At 43.6% G+C, this 22,496-nt stretch overlaps 1 protein-coding gene across 11 annotated transcripts in view; it reads right to left on the bottom strand.

Annotated features, from left to right (window-relative positions):
* Positions 1 to 22,496, bottom strand: part of MCPH1 (microcephalin 1) — a 232,029-nt gene that overhangs the window by 139,679 nt on the left and 69,854 nt on the right. Inside the window, exon 12 of one of the 11 annotated variants that reach the window (XM_073336229.1) lies at positions 20,412 to 20,560. The exons of the other annotated variants lie outside the window; for them this stretch is intronic. Coding sequence (XP_073192330.1) covers positions 20,485 to 20,560 — 76 coding nt within the window. The 3' untranslated portion in view covers positions 20,412 to 20,484. Of the gene's footprint in view, positions 1 to 20,411; positions 20,561 to 22,496 lie in introns of those variants that run through there. 11 annotated transcript variants of the gene reach the window in all.

Raw genomic sequence — 22,496 nt, 5'->3', positions numbered from 1 at the left:
ATGAGCATTCCAGCTATCCATCATAGGCAGTAAGAAGGAACTGAAGTGGTGGCAGGGCCCTATATAGATGCCATGGAGGCGCAACTCTAGGGGACACCTGATCCAACCCGACAGGTACTGCTAGGGGAAAAACCTTCCGGCTACTGTGCACACAGCACGCACACACCTCATTGGAATCAACATGAGCAAGCACTCAAAAACTTAACTTACAGGAGCTGCAACCTGATATCAAAACCATCTTGTAAAAATTCCAGAACATGAGAGACTTTCGTTACATGGTGCTGAGTATAGATTCATAGAAACGTAGGATTGGAAGAGACCTTTCCTCAGCCTCACAGACCACTCAGAGTAGTTATCAATGGTTTGCTGCCAATGTTTGGATCATTAACTGAGTCACTCAAGTAGACCCCCTCCTTGGACGGGGACCTGCCTAGAATAGGAAAGGGTATACCCGTATCCCCTTCTGCCTAAGAAAAAGCCACCAGAACAATGAGAATTTTTGAGAACACTCATAGGTATAGATGACAGTCTAAAATAGAGCATTTTGCACTGCAAAATGATCAGTCCTATGGGCAAACTGCTGAAATCTCCTGTGTGCCTGGTGAATATAGGCTTTCTTCAAATCAATTAAAGTAATCCCCTGGCAGATCGCCACTGATATGGACTTCATGAACATGATCCTTATGAACTTGTTCTGGTGTTTTAAGTCCAACACAGCTTTGTCCTCCTCCGATCTCCTGGGTACCAGAACAAGAGATTGAGTAGTGACCAGAGAACATCTCCATCTCAGGAACTATACTGCACCGATTCACAAAAGATGATCTATGGCCTTTAGCATATCTTACCTCTTTTGCAGATTTGATGATACTAGTGAAAGGGAAAACGACAATTCATAATCTTTTAAAATTCTGTGCTGTACCATTGTTAAACCACATCTGGGATCCACCTGTCTGATGTGGAGAGAGGCCACTGGGTCCTTGAACTTTAATAGTCTCTCCCATAGGTGTTGCTTGTCAGAATTCTCCTGACCATAGTACAACATTGTTCCTAGAGTTGGAATTTGCATTGTGGAAAGACTAGTCTCTCTCCTTTCCGGGCTTAGACTCGTTATGTTTGCTTTTGTCGTTGTGTTGACTTCTATACTTAGAGAAGCCACAAAAAGGATATTTAGACCTGTAAAAATCTTTAGACTGGGATTTGGACTTAGGAAGGTTCTGCAAGATCTTTGATTTATCTGAGGAACTTTTGTCTAATGGATCCCCAAATAACCAAGCTCTTGAATATTTAAAAAAAATCAAATAAACCACTAATGTGATTTTTGCCTCTATATAGCCCTTCCAGGAATGTAAACAGAGGTGCTGTCTGGTCACCTCATTGGAGACCATGCTTAGTGCTGAAAACCTCAAAGCATCTCTGGTTGCATCAGCTATGAATGCTGAAGCCACTGAGATTTTCTTTAACTCTGAACCTAATCACAATGATTGCTTGGCCTTTTGACAGTCTGACTACCAAATTGTCTGTCCAGGCCAATACTGTTCTTGCCCAACATGTTGCCACAGCAGAAGCCCTCGGAGAGAAAGAAACAGCCTCAAAATGTATGATGCAGTGATATTTCAACTCTGCAGGCATTGGATTCTTTAAGGAAAAAGTCCCTTTCCATTTGGATAGCAGTCTCTTTGACTAATGATGAAACTGCCCCATCCACTTTGGGAAAAGACAAAATCTGCTTTGCTATGGTGCATGTTGTAGAATTTTCTCTCACACCTGGACAATGTCAGACTTTTGCCAAGGTTTCCCATTCAGCCTTAATTCCTCTTTCCAAAAAGACATGAAGGGGGAATGTGTGGTTCAGCTTAACCTGTTGGAATATACTTTTTTGTAATTTCTGTATCAATCCTCTCTTCTTCCTCCTTAGAATTTTTTCTAGCAGGCTCATCGGATAGAATACCTAAGTATCTAATAAATCTTTCTCAAATCATTCAGCTGGAAAAAAATCCTATTGATTCGCTTCATCCTGCGATTCAGATTCTGAGACTGAGAGTTCACCACACTCCTGTGAAGAACGTCCCGACTTTCTCCTTGACTTCTTTTTTCTTCCCTTCGATTTAGATTCAACAGATTTCCTAGCCTTCTTTTTTTTCCTTGTTGATACCCATGAAGATAAGGATGAAAATGAATTAAATGATGATGAAGGACCAGACAACAAATTCTACTCCTTTTATTATGATTTTTCTTTCTGAGTATGAAAACCCTGTGTGAAGAGCCTTTAGCTCTGGCATCCTCTGGGGATAAGTCAGAAGAACTGCTGTCAACTGGAGGACTGGCCAGTTTTCTCAGTTTCTGAGGTAATTTCTTGAACCTTGTTTGCCCTTTTTAAAAAATTTTCTCCTTAAGGGAGGTGGGGATTTGGAACCTGGGTCAGATGAGGAGTCCTGTGAACCTCTTCTGCTAATAGGTACCTCTTTATCTTTGTCCTTTGGAGAGAGAATAGAATGCCTGTGATGGGACACTGTAGCTGCTGCCTGGGTATCTGAGGTAAAGGAGCTTTTTGTGCTAAATCCAGGGGCTCTCTAGCCCAAGAAGTAATTTCTTCTTGGGGGGAGAGTCCCTTCTCCCCTCTGTGCAGAATTCCTGACTTCCCATGGGGAAAGAGATTTAATTGCTTGAAAAGGGAAGGAAGGGGTGAGGAGTAACGAAACCTGCACTGCAGGAAGATGCACACCCAAAATCGTCTCACCAACCACTCCTTGCTCCGCCTGTGATGGATTCAGCCAGTCTCACCTATGGTTTCCCCATGCAGGGCTGCTGCCTTTTCATGCAACCACCTGAAAGGCTCTCAATTTTTCCCATCATCCCCTGAGACATTTGTGGCCTGGTTGTCAAGACTCCTGGGGAATCAGCCTCCTAAGTCTGGCTAAGGTGGCCAAAGTGAAACCTGTCTGACCAACCGGCTGTAGTGCACAATGCACAAGCCTCTCCTTCTGCACGCTCTGGCAGAGATAAAAAGCAGGAGGAACACATCCTTGGTCTCCTATTTGGACCATTCTTGGCCAACCTCTTATCACCTGAGCAGTCGTGGGGGGTACAGGAGTGCAAGATGTCATAATTCTGGCTAGAGACAAAGCACCTCTTCAGGCTTTTTTCCCCACCATTCTCTCTCAGTTGGTGCTGGATTCCACTGCCTGCCAGTGGAGACAGAACAAAACTCAGGGGGTCTTCAGAAGGTGGGGGCTTGTCCCTTGTCAGCTGTCCAATCAGCTTTGATTCTGCCTCCTACAGTTACAGACAGAAGACAACCCACACTGAGGATCTGTGGATCTAGCCCTGAGAGAGAACTGCAAGTCTGCATTAATGATTTAAATGCTACTGAATAACGGTTATGACACAAGACAAGTAACTGAAAAAGGATCATTAAGAGACTGAAATTGATGCATAATGTGGGATATTACCTGAAAATAACACTGATGGGGCCATGTAGTGGGTTTCTGTGCCCACAGGCTACCATTTTTTTAAGGATCCCATTGCTGTGCTTGAAGTCAGGAGCACACCATGTTGTGATTGACACTACAATATTGAACACGCACAACTCCTCCCCACCTTGAAACTATCTGATTTCATACCTCCTCACTTGGAAGGAAGTTTTTAAAGTGCTTCTTACAAAGTGTGAATCTAGAATGACAACTGACCCTATAATATATTACCTTCCTTTTCAGTCTTTCCCATTAAAAAATTAGACACTTTTCATTTGTTTTTGTGTTAATATTTTAAGAGGTTTTGTATTTTTACGTTTTTATTATATTTATTTTTATTCTAATGAACACCCTTCTGAGTGCTCTGGTGAGGTCCCTATCATTATTATAGTAAATATTTCTCTAACGCTTTAAGCGTGAACAAATCAATTCAGTTCTTCATTAGGTAGTATTAGGAAACAGTCCTAAGGACAATATACTTCTCCAAAATAAAAATCTAGCTCTTCAGTTTAATAATGCAAAATTGTAAATTTAAAGATTTTTCCCAATAAATTATTACAATTCTATATCATATTGAAATTTACGCAAATGTCATATGCAACTAATTATATTAATAGGGTTTAACCAACGTGCACTATGTAATGACAACATATCTTATTCCCTTAATTTATACATACCCTAAAAACACTGAAATCCTATTTACATGGGTAAAATGTGTCAATGCTCTGTCCATATCTTGAGTTTAGAAAGATCATAAATTATATATCACCCCATATAAAAACAAATTAGAAGACCAAAGTTTGCAAAGTGAAACACTGAGACTCATAAAATAAAGAGTTTCCCTGCAACCTTAACTCTCTTCCAGATGCTGGCGCACTATGATACAGTCTTAAGTGGCACAACAACATACTACTTTTCCCTGCAGGCCCCGAACTCATTCAGCGTGCAAAATGGATGGTGCTCAGTGCATGAAGCAGCTGCTTAATGTTTATTTTTATCAGCATTGTCAAATGCAAGCTTCCGGCTTCACACACCATCTGACTCTTGCATTGTATAAGGCAGGTGTCCTGAGGACTTACTTCATTTACTACACAAATAAGGTTAGGCTTCTTTCCTATACAAAACTGCTTCATTCACAATTCAGCCTACAGAGTAAAATGAGATTGAGGTCATGTGGGGGAAACATAATATGATCTTGTAATTTAAAACTATCATACATAACCCATACTACACAAGGTGTATATGCAAAGAGGAAAGGCTCCATTTCATTAATTCCCTCCCCTATCATCCTTTGGGAATTGTATTTACTGTAGCACTAAAAAAAAAAGGCTAATAATGGTACAGCGTAATGGCTAGCTGCATAAAATAGACCAAAACAACATCATTTATATTCAAGGATCTTGGCCATTCAGCATTTCAGAGGTAGAGTTTCAGAGCAGCTGTGACACTTTCAGCAGTTACTTCAGCTTTCTGTTCCTAGTAGGGCCATTACAAAATGATTAGATAAGGAATTAAAAAAATATTGTATTTTAACATCGCTCAGTGACATTTTCCCTGCAGAGACAGTCCATGTTTCAACAGAGACACTTCCGCTACCTGTCGCAGAAATAGTCTACTCCTAATATGGTAAATAAATGGGCAGTATACTTTGCCACATCTCTAGAAACTTACTCATTTTTACAGATTCTTGAAAATGTTATATTTTCTGGATTACATCAGTTTCATAAGACTTTAGAAAAAAATCAGGAAACACTAGACAAATTATAATCAGTTCTTGAAAACAGTTTACCGTTAAGCCTATTTACCTGTGGCTAATAAGACATACGGTTGAGAAGCCTTACTAATAGTGTTCAGGAACAATGTCTTGGAGAGGAAGCCCATCCCATCTACATGATAGGGAGAGAATAATGAAATTCCTACCAGGGTTCTAGCCCCAACCCCTGCAATTTTTCATATTAGCCTTTGTATTGTAGGTGTCTGAGAATTCTGAAGCACAGATACACATTCTGTTGAAAGGAAGGACCACCGTGCTCCATCCTATTACCTCATCCTGAGTCATGAATGTCCCCACTCTAGCACTGAATGGCTGACAAGCTGTTTGCATAATTTATTTATAAATTAATGCACTCTTGCCACAATTCAATCATCTCACTCTCTTTTCAGAACGTTTAAGTTCCACAATATCCCTCCAGTACTTCCCATTTAGCAAGGCTTGAATGTGGACCAAATGGGCACCCATCCACAAGGATTACAGTATAGTTCATGCATTATTTAATTCAATTAATTTTAAGTGCTTTCGGCAGTTTCCATAGCAATAAGAATAAAACCTGAATGGAAAAGTATATATGTACAAAAAAGGGCCGTCTGAATGTAGAAGGTAAATCCCTGTGTCCCAGCCCAATTCTCATTCTGGCAAATGCCTACATAGTCTTCCTGCCATTTCAGGCAAATGGGGTCCATTTCTTTCTGTTATCATTTCTATGCACAGTTAAAGTACTCCCAAAATTCATCCCAGAACAAGTTGAATTTTATTGGTGCATGAAGTTATTCCAGTGGATAGTTTTATATATTTTAGATTTAAATTTACAAAATTTCTGGGATCCTGTAAAAAAGAGGTTCTACCTAATCCAAGATATTAACCATACTATAAACTATAAAACACACTACACTGAAAGATGCCATAACAGATCTCACATCTGATATGTTGATTCTTCAAAATGGTACTGGCTACTGCCCGACAGGGTATTAGACTAGATGGACTATGGGTCTGATCGAGTATGGCAACGCCTATGTTTCTAAAGAGGAGGTTGTGGCACCCTGTACCTCATGTTCACCACTTTTGTATGGTTATGATACATTTTGTACAAAGCATGCCTTGTGAGGTATCATTTGAAAACTCATGATCTACTGAACATTGTTGTTCTGTTAACATGTGTACACCATCATTGTACACATAGTTACTCAATTTTGCTTTAGGTTTGTTACTGAAACAAGTTGTGAGTCTGGAGAACGCCCACAGACCACCTCTACAGAAATAACAGAGGACTGTAAACAAAGGCCTTGCATGTATCGCAAATGTCACGTATACAGAAGGTATGAGCCAGAAATTTACAATTCACCGGAGAGACACTTTGAATCTCACGTACACAAGAGATTGCTTTATCTACACCCCAGTGGGGGCAGGGGGAAGGATGTGCTCCTCAACAAGGAAGGTATAAAATAAGAGACAATGGCTTCTTCTCCTCTGCCCTGCACCCACAGAGAAAGATTCTTTAGAAAAAACAAAGAAAAACCTTTGAACTGGAGTAGTCCTCCCAGGCTGTAAGGAGACCCAGCCTGTGAACTAAGAAAAATGAACTGTGAACTACCTGTAGCATCTGATGGAGTGAGCAAGTTGCTTGCTTCAAGTCTTGGTTAGCTTTCTAAATTTAGGAATTAGATTGTGATTCTATATTTTCTTTCTTTTGTAACCAATTCTGACTTTTATGCTTTTATCACTTATAATCACTTAAAATCTCTCTCTCTAGTTAATAAACTTGTTTTAATATTTTATCTAAACCAGTGCGTTTTGACTGAAGTATCTGGGGGAATCTCTACTCAAGTAAACAAAGGCTGTTGCATGATCATTTCCATTGATAAAATGACAAACTAATTAATGAGCTTACTCTGATCCAAGAGGTCTTGAGCAGTGTAAGATGCACAATTCTGGGGAGCAAGGCTGGGACTGAGGGATATGCGGGTGTTGCCCTGCGTTAGTTTATGAGTGGCTAGGAAAGCATTCAAGTAACTTTCCTTCGTGTGCCTTGACATGGCAGTGTGATCAGAGCCTGGAGAGGCTGCTTTTTACTAGCCTAACAGTGTAAGAGACACCCTGGTCTGGAAAATTAAGGGGACACTGCTGTTCAAAAGTCCATCTTGTACCCTGAGGAATGTCACTGAAGTTACTTACCTGTAAATGGATGTTCTTCAAGATGTGTGGCCCCTATGGTTATTCCACTGAAGGTTTATGCATGCGCACCATGCACAGAGTCGAAAAATTAGAAAGCAGCATCCGTTGGTCTGCGCATATGCCCTGACCAGCCTTGTGCTTCTGTCCAAGGCGTTGAAGGGCAGAGCAGACCAACTACATCTCCAGTTCCTTCTCCACCATGAATCTGACAGATCCAAAGCAGAGGGGAAAGAATCATGGAAGTGGAATACAGATAGGGACCACACATCTTGAAGAACCTCCATTTACAGGTAAGCAACCTACTCTTCTTCTAGTGATGGTCCCTATTGTATTCCACTGAGTTATGACTTCGAGTTATTTCACTAACTTCACGACAAGCAGTACCGAAGTCAGAAGGAGGGTGAGAAGACAAAAGGGTCTTGCAGAAGCATCCACCACAGAGTCCTGCTCCAAGGTGTAGTGTGTGGAGACGGTACGTACAGAACTCCATGTGGCTGCTCTACATATGTCTATGAGATATGCTCCACATATGTCCTAAAGGATGCAATGGTCATAGCTTGAACTCTAGTGGAGTGAGTCCATACCCCTATAGGGGGGAGGTAGGCTCGACAGATGGTAGCAGAGTTTAATACAGCCAGAAATCCATTTGGAAATTCTCTGGGTGGAGATGGCCTGTACCCTAAGTCTATTTGCTACTGGAAGGAACAGCCTAAGGGATTTTCTGAATAGTTTTGTCCTCTGCAGGTAGAAGGCAAAAACCTGTCGGATGTTGAGGGAATGGAGTCAACTTCTTCTGCAGATGTGTGCAGTTTCGGGAAGAAAACAGGTGGGTGAATGGATTGCTTAATGTGAAACTGGGAAACTACCTTTGGTAAAAATTTTAGATGTAGACCCTATCCTTATGAAATACTGTAGACGGCAGATCTTCCATCATAACTCTGAGTTCACCGACGTATCTCACTCAGGTGACAGCAACCAGGAAGGCAACTTTCATCAAAAGGAGGAATATGAAAAAAAGTGCCAGTGGTTCAAATGGGAGCTTTTTTAATACCGAGTGTACCAGATTCAGGTCCCATCAAGGTGCAATTGTTTGGAGGGGTGGGAAGTGCAGAGGAAGCCTTTCCAAAATCTAGAAGTTAGCAGGAATAAAGGGAGAGTGACCTTTTACAGAAGGATGGAAAGCACAGATCACTACCAGGTGAACTTTCAAAGTGCAGAGGGTGAGGTCCGATGACTGGAAGGATAGAATATAGTCCAGAATGAGAGTAATTGCTGCTGCTTCTGGTAAAACCCCCTTGTGTTATGTCCAAGATAAAAAATGTTTCCACTTAGCCCAGTAACACTGTCTAGTGGAACCCTTCCTACCGTCAGAGACAACATCTTGCACAGCTGAGGAGCATATCTGTTCTAGCGCAGATGCCCATCCAAATACCACACCCTGAGGTGGAGCTTATGTGTATTGGGATGCTTGATCCTGCCATTATACTGGGTCAGAAGACTGACAAAGCTCAGGATGGAAATCAGTGGGCAGGAGGATATGAACAGGAGACTGGGGAACCAGAATTATCTGGGCCAGAAGGGGTGATCAGAATGACCCGTCTTATTAGATCTTGTGAAGCATTTGAAGGAGTGGTGGTAGTGAGGGAAAGACGTAGCTGAATTGGCCTGCCCAGAAGAGGAGAGCATCACCCTGAGAGTGGTAGTCGAGGGCTCCCTGGAACAGTATGTGGCCACTTGCTGTTCACCTGAGAGGCGAACAGGTCCTTGGTTGGGCTCCCCAATCACATGAAGCTGTCGTGTAGCACTGTATCATGAAGTTCCCACTCATGGTCTATTGCAAAGCATGTCCTGAGCAAGTCCACGATTACATTTTGTGCCCTCAGAAAATAGACTGCAGAGAGAATGATCCGATGGCTGATAAACCAGTTCCAGAGATTGACTGCCTCTGCACATAGAGTGGCAGATCTCCTTCCCCCTTGTTTGTTGACATAGAATACAGTGTTAGTGTTGTCCAACATGATCAAGACATGATGGGAGCCAAAGAAGAGAAGAAAGGACTCATGTCTTTCTTGCTGCTAGATATTCTAGCATATTGACATTCATCCTGGATTCCCAAAGCATCCACTTCCTTGCGTTGTGTGGTCAACCCAGCCTAACATGGATGTGTCTATTATACCCGTTTTGTCGGGGCATGAGGAAAGAAAGAGGACTTCCACAAGTACATAATATGGGTCTGTGAACCATAGGAGTATTGTACCCTGGCTAGAACTGTCAGCATGCTGTCCATAGGATGTGTGGCAGAGCTCCAACCTTGTCCCCATGGCTCCCATACTTCTAGACGGTTTATGCTAGCCTCAGTGGCTCACTGCGACCCTCCATGTAGCCCTTCTCTCTAGGGCCAGGGTTACAGTCTACTGAACCCTTTTCACCATAAGCCAGCAAGGAGGTTGGTGAGAGAACTCCCACGATCTCTGTTGTCCGTGGGAGCTTATTTCAGAACAGTTTAGCCCACTGTCCTGACAGAGACCTGTCTTCCCCTCCCAGGAGATGTGTCTGAGGTGGCAGGTTGGGGGGAACCCATGCCCTCCCTCCACCCCAGGTTCCGGCCCAGGCACCCTAATGGTAGCAGCTGTTGGCAGCCAACCTTTCACTGCCAGAGTTGCTACATTTCCCTGGGCCACTTCCCCACAGCTCTCCTGCTTCTCTCTTCTTCACCCTTACCTTAGGGCTCCCTTACTGATGGCTTAAGGGTGTCTTCATTAACCAGCCCTTTAGCCGCACTTCCTCTCCTCTGGCTCCCTGGCTCTCTTCAGCCTGACTGGAGTGAGCCCTTTTATAGTATCAGAAGGGACTTAATTAGGTGTTCACATTACCTTAATGGCCTCACCTGACTCTTTGCAGGTTAATTGGAGTCAGGTGGTCTCATTAGCTTGGAGCAGCCCCTGCTCTGGTCAGTCAGAGAACAGAAAACTGCTAATCCAGTGGCCAGTATATCTGCCTTCTACTACTTTGTTGTACCCAACTGGCCTCGGTCTATCACATATCCCTCCCCCCTGCTCAACACCAAGGGGTTGGGCAGCTTGGGACACCAGACAGTGTAAGCGTGATAAGCCATCGGCGTTGCCATGGCGACTCCCTGCTCTGCTGTATGCCGAACTGGAAAGGTTGGAGGGATAAGAACCACCTGCTTACCCTTGTGCTCTTTTCCTTGTTCCGTTGCATCCATTGAAAAGGGGCATGGTCGGTCACAAGGACAAATCTGCACCCCAGGACGGCCCCTAGCCCCACCTCAAATGCATCTGTCTGTAGGATGAATTCCTTGGTGAAATCCGGGGCTATCAATACGGGATTACTGCAGAGGGCAGTCCATAGGTCCACGAATGCTCGCTCTGCTGCGTCGGATCACCTGACTGGATCAGGACTATGGGCCTTCACTAAGTCTGCTATGGACTTGCCCTTGTGGCAAAATGGGGGATGAAACGCCAGTAATACCCCACCACCCTAGGAATGCTCGGACCTGCTTCTTATGAGTCGGCTGTGGCCAATTCTGGATGGTCTCTAGCTTATTCAGTTGGGGTTTTACCAGACCTTTTCCTACCACATAGCCAAGATATTTGGCCTCTTGTGAACCCCACAGCGCACGTAACAGGGTTCGCTATAAGGCCTTCTCACCTGAAGGTATCAAGGACCGCCCCCACTTTCTTCAAGTGGGTTTCCCAGTCTGGGGTATGAATCACCATGTCATCCAAGTAGGCCGCAGCATAACTGGCATGGGGGCGTAATAACTTGTTCATGAAGCGCTGAAAGGTAGCAGGGCCCCCATGTAGTTCAAAAGGGAGAACCGTATATTGGAAAAGACCCTCTGGTGTAGAAAACGCCGTCTTTTCCTTTGCATCTTCAGCTAGGGGAATCTGCCAGTACCCCTATGTCAAATCTAGGGTTCTCAAGTACCGGGCATTCCGCTGACGGTCCACTAGTTCGTTTATGCGGGGTATAGGGTAGGCATCAAACTGGGATCTCTCATTTAGTTGACGGAAATTGTTGCAGAACCTCGTGGTATCATCAGGTTTGGGCACCAACACTACTGGGCTGGACCACTGACTGTGGGATTCTTCAATGATCCCCATCTCCAGCATTTTCCTGACTTCCGCTTTTATTTCCTTCCTTTTGGCTGCTGGCATTCAGTAGGGCCTCATAGTTACTCTGGCCCCAGGGTTCATGACGATGTGGTGATATCTCCCAGTTGTGCGACCCGGCTTTGTTGAGAATACATCTTGATATTGGGCGATCATCTCAGTTACCTCTTTCTTCTGGGCTGTCTTCCGATCAGGAGACACCCTCACGTGTTCAAGGTTTTTGTTCCCTGGGTGCAGGTCTTCTCGCACCACTGTGCACGCCTCTCGGGCATGCCAGTGTTTCAGAAGGTTGACGTGGTATATCTGCTGTAGTTTTCAAAGTCCCGGTTGTCGCACCTTGTAATTTACTTCCCCTACGGGTTCGACTATTTCATAGGGCCCTTGCCACTGGGGCATCAGCTTACTTTTGGCGGTGGGTACCAGTACCATTATCGGTCACTGGGTTGAAACTGACGAACCTTGGCTTGACGGTTGTAGTAGGTTCTCTGGGCCTTCTCTAGGTGCTCCCTCACTATCGGAGTGACCCAGGCTATCTGGTCCCTCATCCGTAGCACATACTCTATTACGTTCTTCTCCTCCCAAATTTCCTTGGCTATGTCCGGGATGCCTCAGGGGCTGTGTCCATACAGCAGCTCAAAGGGGGAACATCCAGTAGAAACTTGTGGGACCTCACAGATGGCAAACATGAGGTACGGTAGTAGATTGTCCCAATCTTTCCCATCCTTGCTTACCACCTTTCTTATCATGGCCTTGAGGGTCCGGTTAAATCTTTCCACCAGACCATCGGTTTGTGGATGGTAAACCGAGGTCCACAGGGTCTGGACATGGAGCAGGGAACAAAGGTCCTTGGACATGAATGCTGTTCCCTGATCTGTGAGGATTTCTTGTGGTAGCCCTACCCAGGCGAAGATTGACACTAATTCTTTGGCAATGCTCTTGGAGGCTGTGTTTTGTAAGGGGACAGCTTCTGAGTACCTGGTTGCATAGTCAAGGATGACAAGCACATACTGGTGGCCTTGGGTCGTTTTCTTTAGCGGCCCCACAAGATCCAAAGTAATCCACTTGAACGGAACTTTGATGATCAGCAGGAGTACCAAAGGAGCTTTTAGATGTGTGCGAGGGCTGTGCAGTTGACATTCAGGGCAGGAGGCACAGTACCGCTGGACATCTTCATGTACCCCCGGCCAAAAGAACCTGCGTAAGATTCGCACCTGGGTTTTCTCCACTCCCAGGTGCCCTCCAAAAAGGTGACTGTGAGTGAGGCTTAATATTGCCTTCTGGTGTTTCCGGGGTACTAGGAGCTGGTGTATCTCTTGCTCTCGCATTTGCATGACCCGGTATAGGAGATTCCTCTTGACCACAAAATAAGGCCCTGGCCGCCGGGCCTTTCCCTCTATAGGTACCCCATCTATCTCAGCCACCTCCTTCCAGGTGTTCTCGTACCTTGGGTCTTCCACCTGGTCCAATCCAAAAGTCTCTCTCCCAGGGCTTATCAGCCCGAACTCTGAGGGATCTGTCCCTGCCCTCTCAGCCAGCTCTGTGAGATTGGGGTTGGAACTGGTCTCTGACCCCTCCTCCGTCTCGGGGCCCTTCCCTTCAGTTGGTTGTGTACGTCTGCCTACACAGGCAGCTCTCTGTCCTTGCATCAGGATTCGGGTACCCAAAGCCTTAGCCACCCTTCTTTCTCTTTTGGTCTTCCTGTGTTGTACCAATAAAATAAAAACCAGCAGGATCTTATTAAAGGGAAAAAGGCAAAATACCACATTTATTGTGAATACAGAAAGAATCATAGTAACCAGTTAGTTATAGCTATAACATTCCATTCAATCTCATATTTATTCACACATTCATTCATACAAACACACACACACACACATACACACCCACACACACAGGTTCTGCAAGGTTGTTATCATAGTTACCAGCCTTAGAGTTGCTCATGCCAAGCCCCTGGCCAGGTGGCCTGGACATGAGGAGGGAGCAGGGCCTTGTCAGATGCTTATCTGATGCTCCTGGAAGTTGGTTTGCAGAATCAGATCCCAAAGTTCTCACTTTTTAGAGTCTATTTTTATAGGAATTTCTTCCTATGCCAGTCTATGGGAATTGCTTCATCATGCTATTGCTGAATCAATCAGCAGATAGCACATTCCTGACGGCTCCAAGATGTTATCTTGTTCTTTGGTTCTCCCATTCTTGAGGCTGTTGGGTGGATTCCAGTCTGCCCTCCGGGGGGTCCTCTGATTATTTCCCCTTGACGCCTTCTTCAGCCGATGGACACTGGATTCTTAGGCTGGCACCTCCCTGATCATTCAGTTATTATCCACACCAAGCATCCATCCACATACATCCTCTATCTCTATTTTAATCACAATTGTTAATACAACAAAAGGGCGGGGAGTCTCTGGGTGCTGTTTCTGTTGTTAGAGTATTGCTTTGAGTCTCTCTCTCTGTGAATTGCTTTGAGAACAGACTCTGTCTTAGAATGTACTAACACAATTAGCAGCTTGCAAGTTTCACACATAGAGGGAGAGAAACAATACCAAAAACCAAGAGACCTCTTAATTAGTAATACCCTGGAATTTAAACTCTGGGGAATCAAACTCATTTGTGATTTTAATACAGAACTTCTTTAATATGATCCAACACCTGCCTTTCCCTGGGACAGGGAATAGTTCCTGAGACATTTCTGCGAAAAATGGGAGGTGACCTTCTGCCGTGGAAGTCTCCTCAGGGAGCTCCCCTCTCTCCAATCCTTCTGGTGGGAGCAAGTTTCCAAACCCGGGGAAATCTCTACCTATGAGCATGGGGTACGGGAGGTTTGGGACTACCCCTGCTTTCACTCTGGTGACATTTCCCTGAATTTCAATTTTCACTGGTATGATGGGGTAATAACTAACAGTCCCATGGACACAGGTTACCCCCGTACGCTTAGCCTCCATTAACTGTCTGCACTTCACTAATTTACCCAAAATTAGGGTGATAGCACTCCCCGAGTCTACGAGTGCCATGGTTTCTACTCCATTCAACTTTACCTGCCTTGTATATTTATGTGGGGTGACTGCGACCCATACAAGATTGAGTAGGCTGCATGGGTCTGTTACATCCCCCAGGTTACGCTGCATTGGTTCTACAACACTGGGGCACTGGGCAGCTATGTGCCCCAACTCCGCGCACCCGTAACACCAATAATTGCTTCTAGTCACACCCTATCAAGTGGGTTAGGGGATTTAGTCCCAGGGTCCCCCCCCACTCAGGCCTTCCCCTTCCTTCTGGGTTTCCGACTGGTTTTCGGCCTCCCTCTTCTTCCACCTAGGACTTCCAGGGGTTTGGCCGCCCGACCCTCCACAGTCAGGGTCGAGTGTTTGATTCATGAGGGGCCTTCCTTGGGTAGTTGGGTTAAGTCCCTAGCTGTTATCCGTCTTTCCACCAATGTGATCGTTTCGTCGTAGGTGGACAGATCGTTCTGGCATACCCATTTGCGGAGATTTGGCAGCAGTCCCCGCATGTAATGGTCCATGACCAAAGTCTCTAAACTCTCCTCTGGGCTGTATGCCTCGGGCTGTAACCACTTCCGAGCGAGGTGTAGGAGGTCTAATAGTTGGGACCTCGGAGGTTTGTTCTCCCCGTATTTCCACTCCTGGAACCTCTGGGCCTGTACCGCTGCCGTTACCCTGATCATGCTAGGATCTCTGCCCTCAGTCGGGAATAGTCAGCAGCATCCTCAGAGGGCAGATCAAAGTAGGCCTTCTGGGCCTCTCCACATAAAAAAGGGGTGAGAATTCTAGCCCACTGCTCCTGGATCCACGCCTCACACTGAGCAGTACTTTCAAATGAAAGGAGATACGCCTCTACATCATCGTCTGCCACCATCTTTGGCAGACAACCAGTGGCCCTCAGGGTTTGCGTCCCATTGGACCCCCGGGCCTGGATGGTGAGGATCTTCACCTGGTCCACTGAATAATTGTTTGGTTTCCTACTGTAACCTCATGGACTCCTGTGGCGCCATTGCCTGAGCCCAGGTTACCTCCTGCTGGGCCGCTGTGGCTTGCACCAGCGCTCTCACCACCTCCTCCATTGTGGTACAAACAAAACCGCAAAACCCCAGTGCACTTTTTTTTTTAAAATAAAAAAACCTCTTTGTTCCGCCACGCTCTGAACAATGTCTATCCCACACCTTACACCAGCTGTGGCAGAGCTCTGAACTTGTCACCGTGACTCCCGTGCTTCTAGGCTGTTTATGCTAGCCTCAATGGCTCACTGCGACCCTCCATGTAGCCCTTCTCTCTCTAGGGCCAAGGTTACAGTCTACTGAACCCTTTTCATCATAAGCCAGCAAGGAAGTTGGTGAGAGAACTCCCACAGTCTGTTGTCCCTAGGGGCTTATTTCAGAACAGTTTAGCCCACTGTCCTGACAGAGGCCTGTCTTCCCCTCCCAGGAGATGTGTCTGAGGTGGCAGGTTGGGGGAACCCAGGCCCTCCGTCTACCCTAGGTTCTGGCCCAGGCACCCTAATGGTAGCAGCTGTTGGCAGCCAACCTTTCACTGCCAGAGTTGCTACATTTCCCTGGGCCACTTCCCCACAGCTCTTCCGCTTCTCTCTTCTTCACCCTTACCTTAGGGCTCCCTTACTGATAGCTTAAGGGTGTCTTCATTAACCAGCCCTTTAGCCGCACTTCCTCTCCTCTGGCTCCCTGGCTCTCTTCAGCCTGACTGGAGTGAGCCCTTTTATAGTAACAGAAGGGACTTAATTAGGTGTTCACATTACCTTAATGGCCTCACCTGACTCTTTGCAGGTTAATTGGAGTCAGGTGGTCTCATTAGCTTGGAGCAGCCCCTGCTCTGGTCAGTCAGAGAACAGAAAACTGCTAATCCAGTGGCCAGTATATCTGCCTTCTACTACTTTGTTGTACCCAACTGGCCTGGGTCTATCACAGATGACAATTCGAAAAGTACATGGAACGAAGCCATGTCTGAAGGCAGCGGAGGTGAAGCCTCGGGAAGGGGGTCACCTAAGTGCACGAAGCCATGTGGCCCAGAAGAGACAAGCAAGGCCTGGCTGGTACATAGGGGTTGTTCATGATTCTCGATGTTGAAGCTGACTCCCAGTGAAGAAAGGAGGCTAAGTAACAGAGAGATTGACACGTGAGCTTCCTGATGGGACCTGGCAGTTAGGAGCGACTCATCAAGGGTAGGAAAACAAGGAGACTAACATCCGACACGAGCTGCTACTACTGAAAATACTTTGATGAAGACACTGGCAGCGGTAGCTATCCTGAAGGAAAGTACCCTGTATTGGAAATGGTTAGCACCCACAATAAACCTGAGAAAACATCTATCAGCGGGGTGAATATCAACATGGAAGTAAGCATCCTTCATATCGAGAGCCATGAACCACATGCCTTTTTCTAAGGCTAGAGTTATCTCTGCAAGGATGACTATGTGAAACCTGAATTTGCAGATTAAGTGACCGAGGTGGCAGAGATCGAGGATTGCTCTCCAATCTCCCTTTTACTTGGGTCTGAGGAAGTAAATTGACTAGAACTCAGTTCCTTGATATTCTAGAGGAATGCATTCTATTGCTCCTCATTGTAATAAAGTGTTCACCTTTCATGACAGTATTCTTGCCCAAGAGTGGTCCCTGAAGGGGGACGGAGAGTGATTTATTTATTTATTTTTGAGGATGTAGCATTACAAATTCAATGGTATAGCCATGAGAGAGGACATTCACACCCATTTTTCCTTTGTTTTTGCACTCCAAGCATGGAAAGAGAATGCTAAACAACCCCCAAAGGGAGTGGGAAGGTCATAAGGTGTTAGGCTCAGTGGTTGGTGGCTCTTGAACTGCATCAAAAATACCTCTTGGGGTTAGGTTTGAGACACGAAGGCCTGTGAAGGGAGGGTCAGGAAGCGAGACCTCTGCACCTTTTGATGTTTGCAAGGGGGTTTGTAAGGTCTCTGTTGGTAAAATTAGGGAGACCTGTACCAGTGGATGGACAACAGGTGGTGAAACTTTCATTTCGGGGCAGGAATGAACCAAGAGTAGCCCTGCAGTCTTTCAGGGTATGTAACGATTCAGCTGTCTTCTGGTTGAAGAGATGGGATTCATCAAAGGGGAGGTACTTGATGGTGTTCTAATCCTCCCTAGGAAAACTATAAACTTGAAGCCAAGATGCCCTCCACACCATAATAGTTGTAGCCATGGGTCTGGAAAAGGTATCAGCTGCATCTACTGCAGACTGGAGGGTAATTCTCACTATGAGTTTCCCTTCTTCGACATGGGCCTAGAAACAGACATGATCCCATTGTGACAGTGTAATTCAGGAAATTGTATTTAGCCAATAATGTTAATGGTTAATCCCCTGAAAGTGCTGGATCCCATTGTTTATGGATCTTCTTGTGCCTGTGGGACTTGGAATGTGTTCCATCCCCTTGGGTCATGCTGGTGGAGGGAACATTCATTTTGCTGGACTTTGAGGAAGACTAAGTATCATGCTTATGAGAGTTCTTCCTAATCTCCTGACTAGGCCCCACCATGGGGTCAGTGGGGTTGGTTCTACCAACACCAGAATCAGATGCAGTAGGGGGAGGCACACTCCTCGCTGAATCAGTCCAATATACATGGAGGGTTCCCTGTCCTGAGACTGAATGCAGTTTCATGGCCACTTCCATAAGATACTTCTGGAGACAAAGTGCCTGGCCTTCTCAGGCATGGCTGGGAAATACTGCACCTGGCCGTGATGTGAGCTTCTCCCAGGCAGTAGAGGCAGCATTGGTATAGGGGCAGGAGCAGCAAATGTTGAGCCTGAAGTTCTGGGCATAGTCCAGTACTGACACGAGGGCTAGGCGAGGGGACGAAAATCCCTGAAGTCTACTTGAAAGTGACATTAAAACTACTAACTAGTAAAACTAGGAAAGAAATAAAACTAGTAAAACTACAGTTAAAACTGCAAAAACTATTTACAACTGTGCTTTTTAGAACTGTGTCAGATGAGGACACAGAAGGCTCCAACCTGGACCATGCAGCGGTTAGAAGTAACTGGAGATGTGGTCAGTCTGCCCTGTGCTTTATTGCCTCGGAAGAGAGTCAGGCGCATGAGCGGACCAATGGACATGATTTTCAAATTCTCTGCAAAAACCCTCCGTGGAACACAATACAAACTACCACTCAAAGAACAGCAATACTTTTTATAGTAAGGCAGTTTTAGGAGCTCTTTTGCCCATTTTCTGTTACTAAAAATAGCTTTTGTGTTTTTTAAATGAACTTTTGCAGGCTCTTAATCATCAAGTATAATATGTGCAGTTCTCAGTCTGAAGGAGCTGCTGACTTTCGGAACATGCCACAACTGTTTGCACGGATTGCTACAGAGGGTGGGATGAGACCTGCAATGCAAGAGGAAAATTATATATTGTTGGGCAAGTCAATTTTTCTGCATGTTGGAGAGGATAAACTGCTATTTAATTATATTTTATTCTTGTTGGTAAGTGGGAAGGGAGCCTAGAACACTTGTCTGTTATTACAGAAATCCAAAGAAATAATGTTTACCTTTTAAAAAAAATATTTGGACGTTGGATACTGCAACACTGTTTTTTTAGTACAGTTAGCAATTATGATCTGTAGCACCCAAAGTTAATGTGTTAAATGCCAAAATAAAGAAGTCATTACTGTGTCGTATAATTTGCATGGTCTATTCTTTTAAAAATCATGCCAAATATGTAATAATGCAGTATTGTATTTAGCCTCAACATATGCTGTAATTTTTTTTCAGACAAGAGATTGTAATGTCTCAAAGTAGAACAAAGGATAACATCTAATAAGGAAGCCATTCTTATTTAATATCACTTAAAACATAAACATTAAGATATCAGTTAGCTTTAGATTTACAGCTTCATTTGACATCATTAGTCTGAGATATATCGCTTGAAAAATGTTTGGCAATTCAAATTCAGCTGAGCTGAGAAAATTGTAGTATTTCACACAGCACTTCCTTAGACATTTCAGATATATTAAATGAGAATTGGTTCCTCTACAGATAGGAACAGCAGGAACAGATGTACCATGAACTACAACGTGTGCAGCATGTCAATGCTGTAACCACAAAGATATTTTGACCAAGAGTAAACACCAACCAATCAACTAGATTAATAGATAAATCTAAAAGATTAGTTAGGTTTGGGTAATTGGTTTTCAAAATGAAATCCAATTTTACAGTTAAACCCTAAATCCATCCTTACAGTAGTTACACAATTTAGTTTAGACACTAATTTTGTTCATCTGAATATAAAATGGATTATAGCTCATCTGTCTATCATGGTTTTGGACTGGAGTGCAAAGTCACAGTATCTAATTTTCTGTTAAAGTAGGAAACTAGATACAGAGTCCATGAACAGGTCACAGAGGTAAATAACTTCTCTGTCACTGAAACGTTCAGAGTTTTCATAAACACAGTGGGCAAGATCCTGTCTCTACTAAGTCAATGGGAGTTTTGCCACTAACTTTAACAGAACCAGGATTTCATCCAATAAGTTTTCAAAACAGCACTCAGAAAATACAACAAAATAAGCTACTTCCAAATATTTTCTGTAAAGACAACTGACGTAGGGACATTAGTCCAAGTAACTTTGACAGTACAAAATGAAAAGGAACAATTAAATATATTAGCATCTTTGAGTTAACTAGTTTCTTTTGACCTGCGAGCAATAACGCAAAATTCGTTGTACAATAATTTATGTTTTTATGTATAAGAAGCTAAAGAAAGTTGCAGAATTACAGAATATATTTGAAGTGTTTAAATTATACTAAAAGAGAAAAGTTCATAATATTTTCAAGTATAGTAGAAGATTTAACTTACAAAGTATGTTAAAGCAACACTTATTTCAAGTGTGTTTCCTGTATCTGAGTATCTGGCCTGAGATAATTTCTTTGATTATGATTACAGCAAATATAATCCATCTGTTGCATAAAACCTTTGGCACTTCAGTACTTCTTGTTCCTGAAATCTTCCCAACCTAGCATGGAAGGGATTTTAGTGCATGTTTTTCATGTCAAAAGAGTTTTGCCCCAGAAAAAAATTCACTGCTTAAGCACTAGTTATGCCATTCATTAGTTTGTACAGCTTCATTTATTACTTAATATTTACTCCTTTATTACTGTCATGTTGTATTATAGCATTGTTAAACAGTAACACACAAAAGCCCACATGGTCATGCTGATTAATGACATGTCTTGCGTTCAGAGTGATGTATGAGGAAATGATGATGTTGTCTAAGCATCTGTCGTTATGGAACATACTTAAATGACCAGAAGTCATTTACTGAACCTAAGAATTTAAGAATGACCATACTGGGTCAGACCAAAGGTCCATCTAGCCCAGTATCCTGTCTTCCGACAGTGGCCAATGCCAGGTGCTCGAGAGGGAATGAACAGAACAGATAATCATCAAGTGATCCATCCCCATTCTCAGCTTCTGGCAAAGAGAATTATATTCTATAATTATATTCTAGAATTTGAAACAAAACAACACTGATCTATGTAAAGTAAGTTTGTGGTTTCAGTTCCTATTGGGGAACAATCCATATCACACAAAGCATCAGTATCATTGGCATTTTTACTAGTAATCAATGATTAAGTAAGTTAGTGAGTCTAGACTATCAATTGAACCTCCAAAACCTGGTTGAAGCACTTTGGTGGGATAATATGGAAAATGTACCATGCTGCATCTATTCTCTAAATTACATACCAAAAAAAAAATCCACCTGTAGGGGAAAAATAGTATGCCCTCATGTAATCAAAGAACGTATCTCAATACATGTGCACAAGGGGATTGAATTAAGGTTGCTTCGCCAACTGTAAATCTGGCATTCCCCAACATTTGTGTGTTTGATTTTGAAACCTAAATAATGTTTTTTTAACCTAGATTTTTTGTATGGAATTCCCAAAGAAAAGGCACTTCCTTTGCCGAACCTCAATTCCATTGCTGATTTTCAAAGGCCTGTGGCAAACAATGGAGATGTTAAAGCTTCTCAAAAAGGTCAAAAGAACCTTTTAATGCAAAGTATTAGGCAACCTAAATATCACTACTAAGTCTCTATAATTAATTCTCTTTTTAAAGCAACTCTATATACTAAAACTAAATGATAAATTATTTCCAGTGTCCAATCTGAAATGTTCTACCACTGAGAGTAGTAATATTAAGATTTAAGTTAAAGCATTTTATGGATTCATTATTTTAGCATTATTGGAAAAGACAGACTATGTTCTGCATTACTGAATTTCCTCTAACTAATTTTCTACAGTATTCCTTGTGGTCATGGAAGACAGATGAACTTTCATATAAATATGTATGGCTTCAACTATCTCCTCTCCTCTGATAAGGGTGTTGAGTCATGAATAATTTGGGTGAAATAATGGTAAATTGATGTTGATGACAAAATTAGAAATGAGACAAAGGACCTGTCAGATAACAGGTGCCCTTAATTAGGCTTTTCCTTTTTTGAAATAATTCATTTCAGGGTCTTAGTGACAGATGGAATACTTTATTCAGATCCATTAGAAAACAGTGTTTATGAACCCTTTGATATGGAGAGTTCCTAGTGACCACTGGCACTTAACGTCTGCAGTTCTGCAGACTCCAAAATCTTTTTTTAGTGATTGGATGACAGTTAAAGCAAAATGATATTATAATATTCACAGTTAAAGGAATCTAAATATTAAATAAATTAGTGATTAATATTAAACTAATGCCTGTTATCCTTGCAGTTTAAATTCCTGAGTTACCTGTACCTCTGACCCTCTTGTGGCTTCCTGGAAGCCACCCAAGCTAGGGGGCAGCTGAAGGCCTGACACCTTTCTCAGGATAGAATCCCATGATTCTCTCACTTCAGACCACAGTCTCAGGCTGCAGACTCCTGCAATTCATTGTGTTCACCTCAGCAGATGTGAACT

The sequence above is a fragment of the Lepidochelys kempii genome, chromosome 3 (assembly GCF_965140265.1).
Source record: "Lepidochelys kempii isolate rLepKem1 chromosome 3, rLepKem1.hap2, whole genome shotgun sequence".
Lineage (NCBI taxonomy): Eukaryota > Metazoa > Chordata > Testudines > Cheloniidae > Lepidochelys > Lepidochelys kempii.
This window is presented reverse-complemented; position numbering and strand designations above follow the sequence as displayed.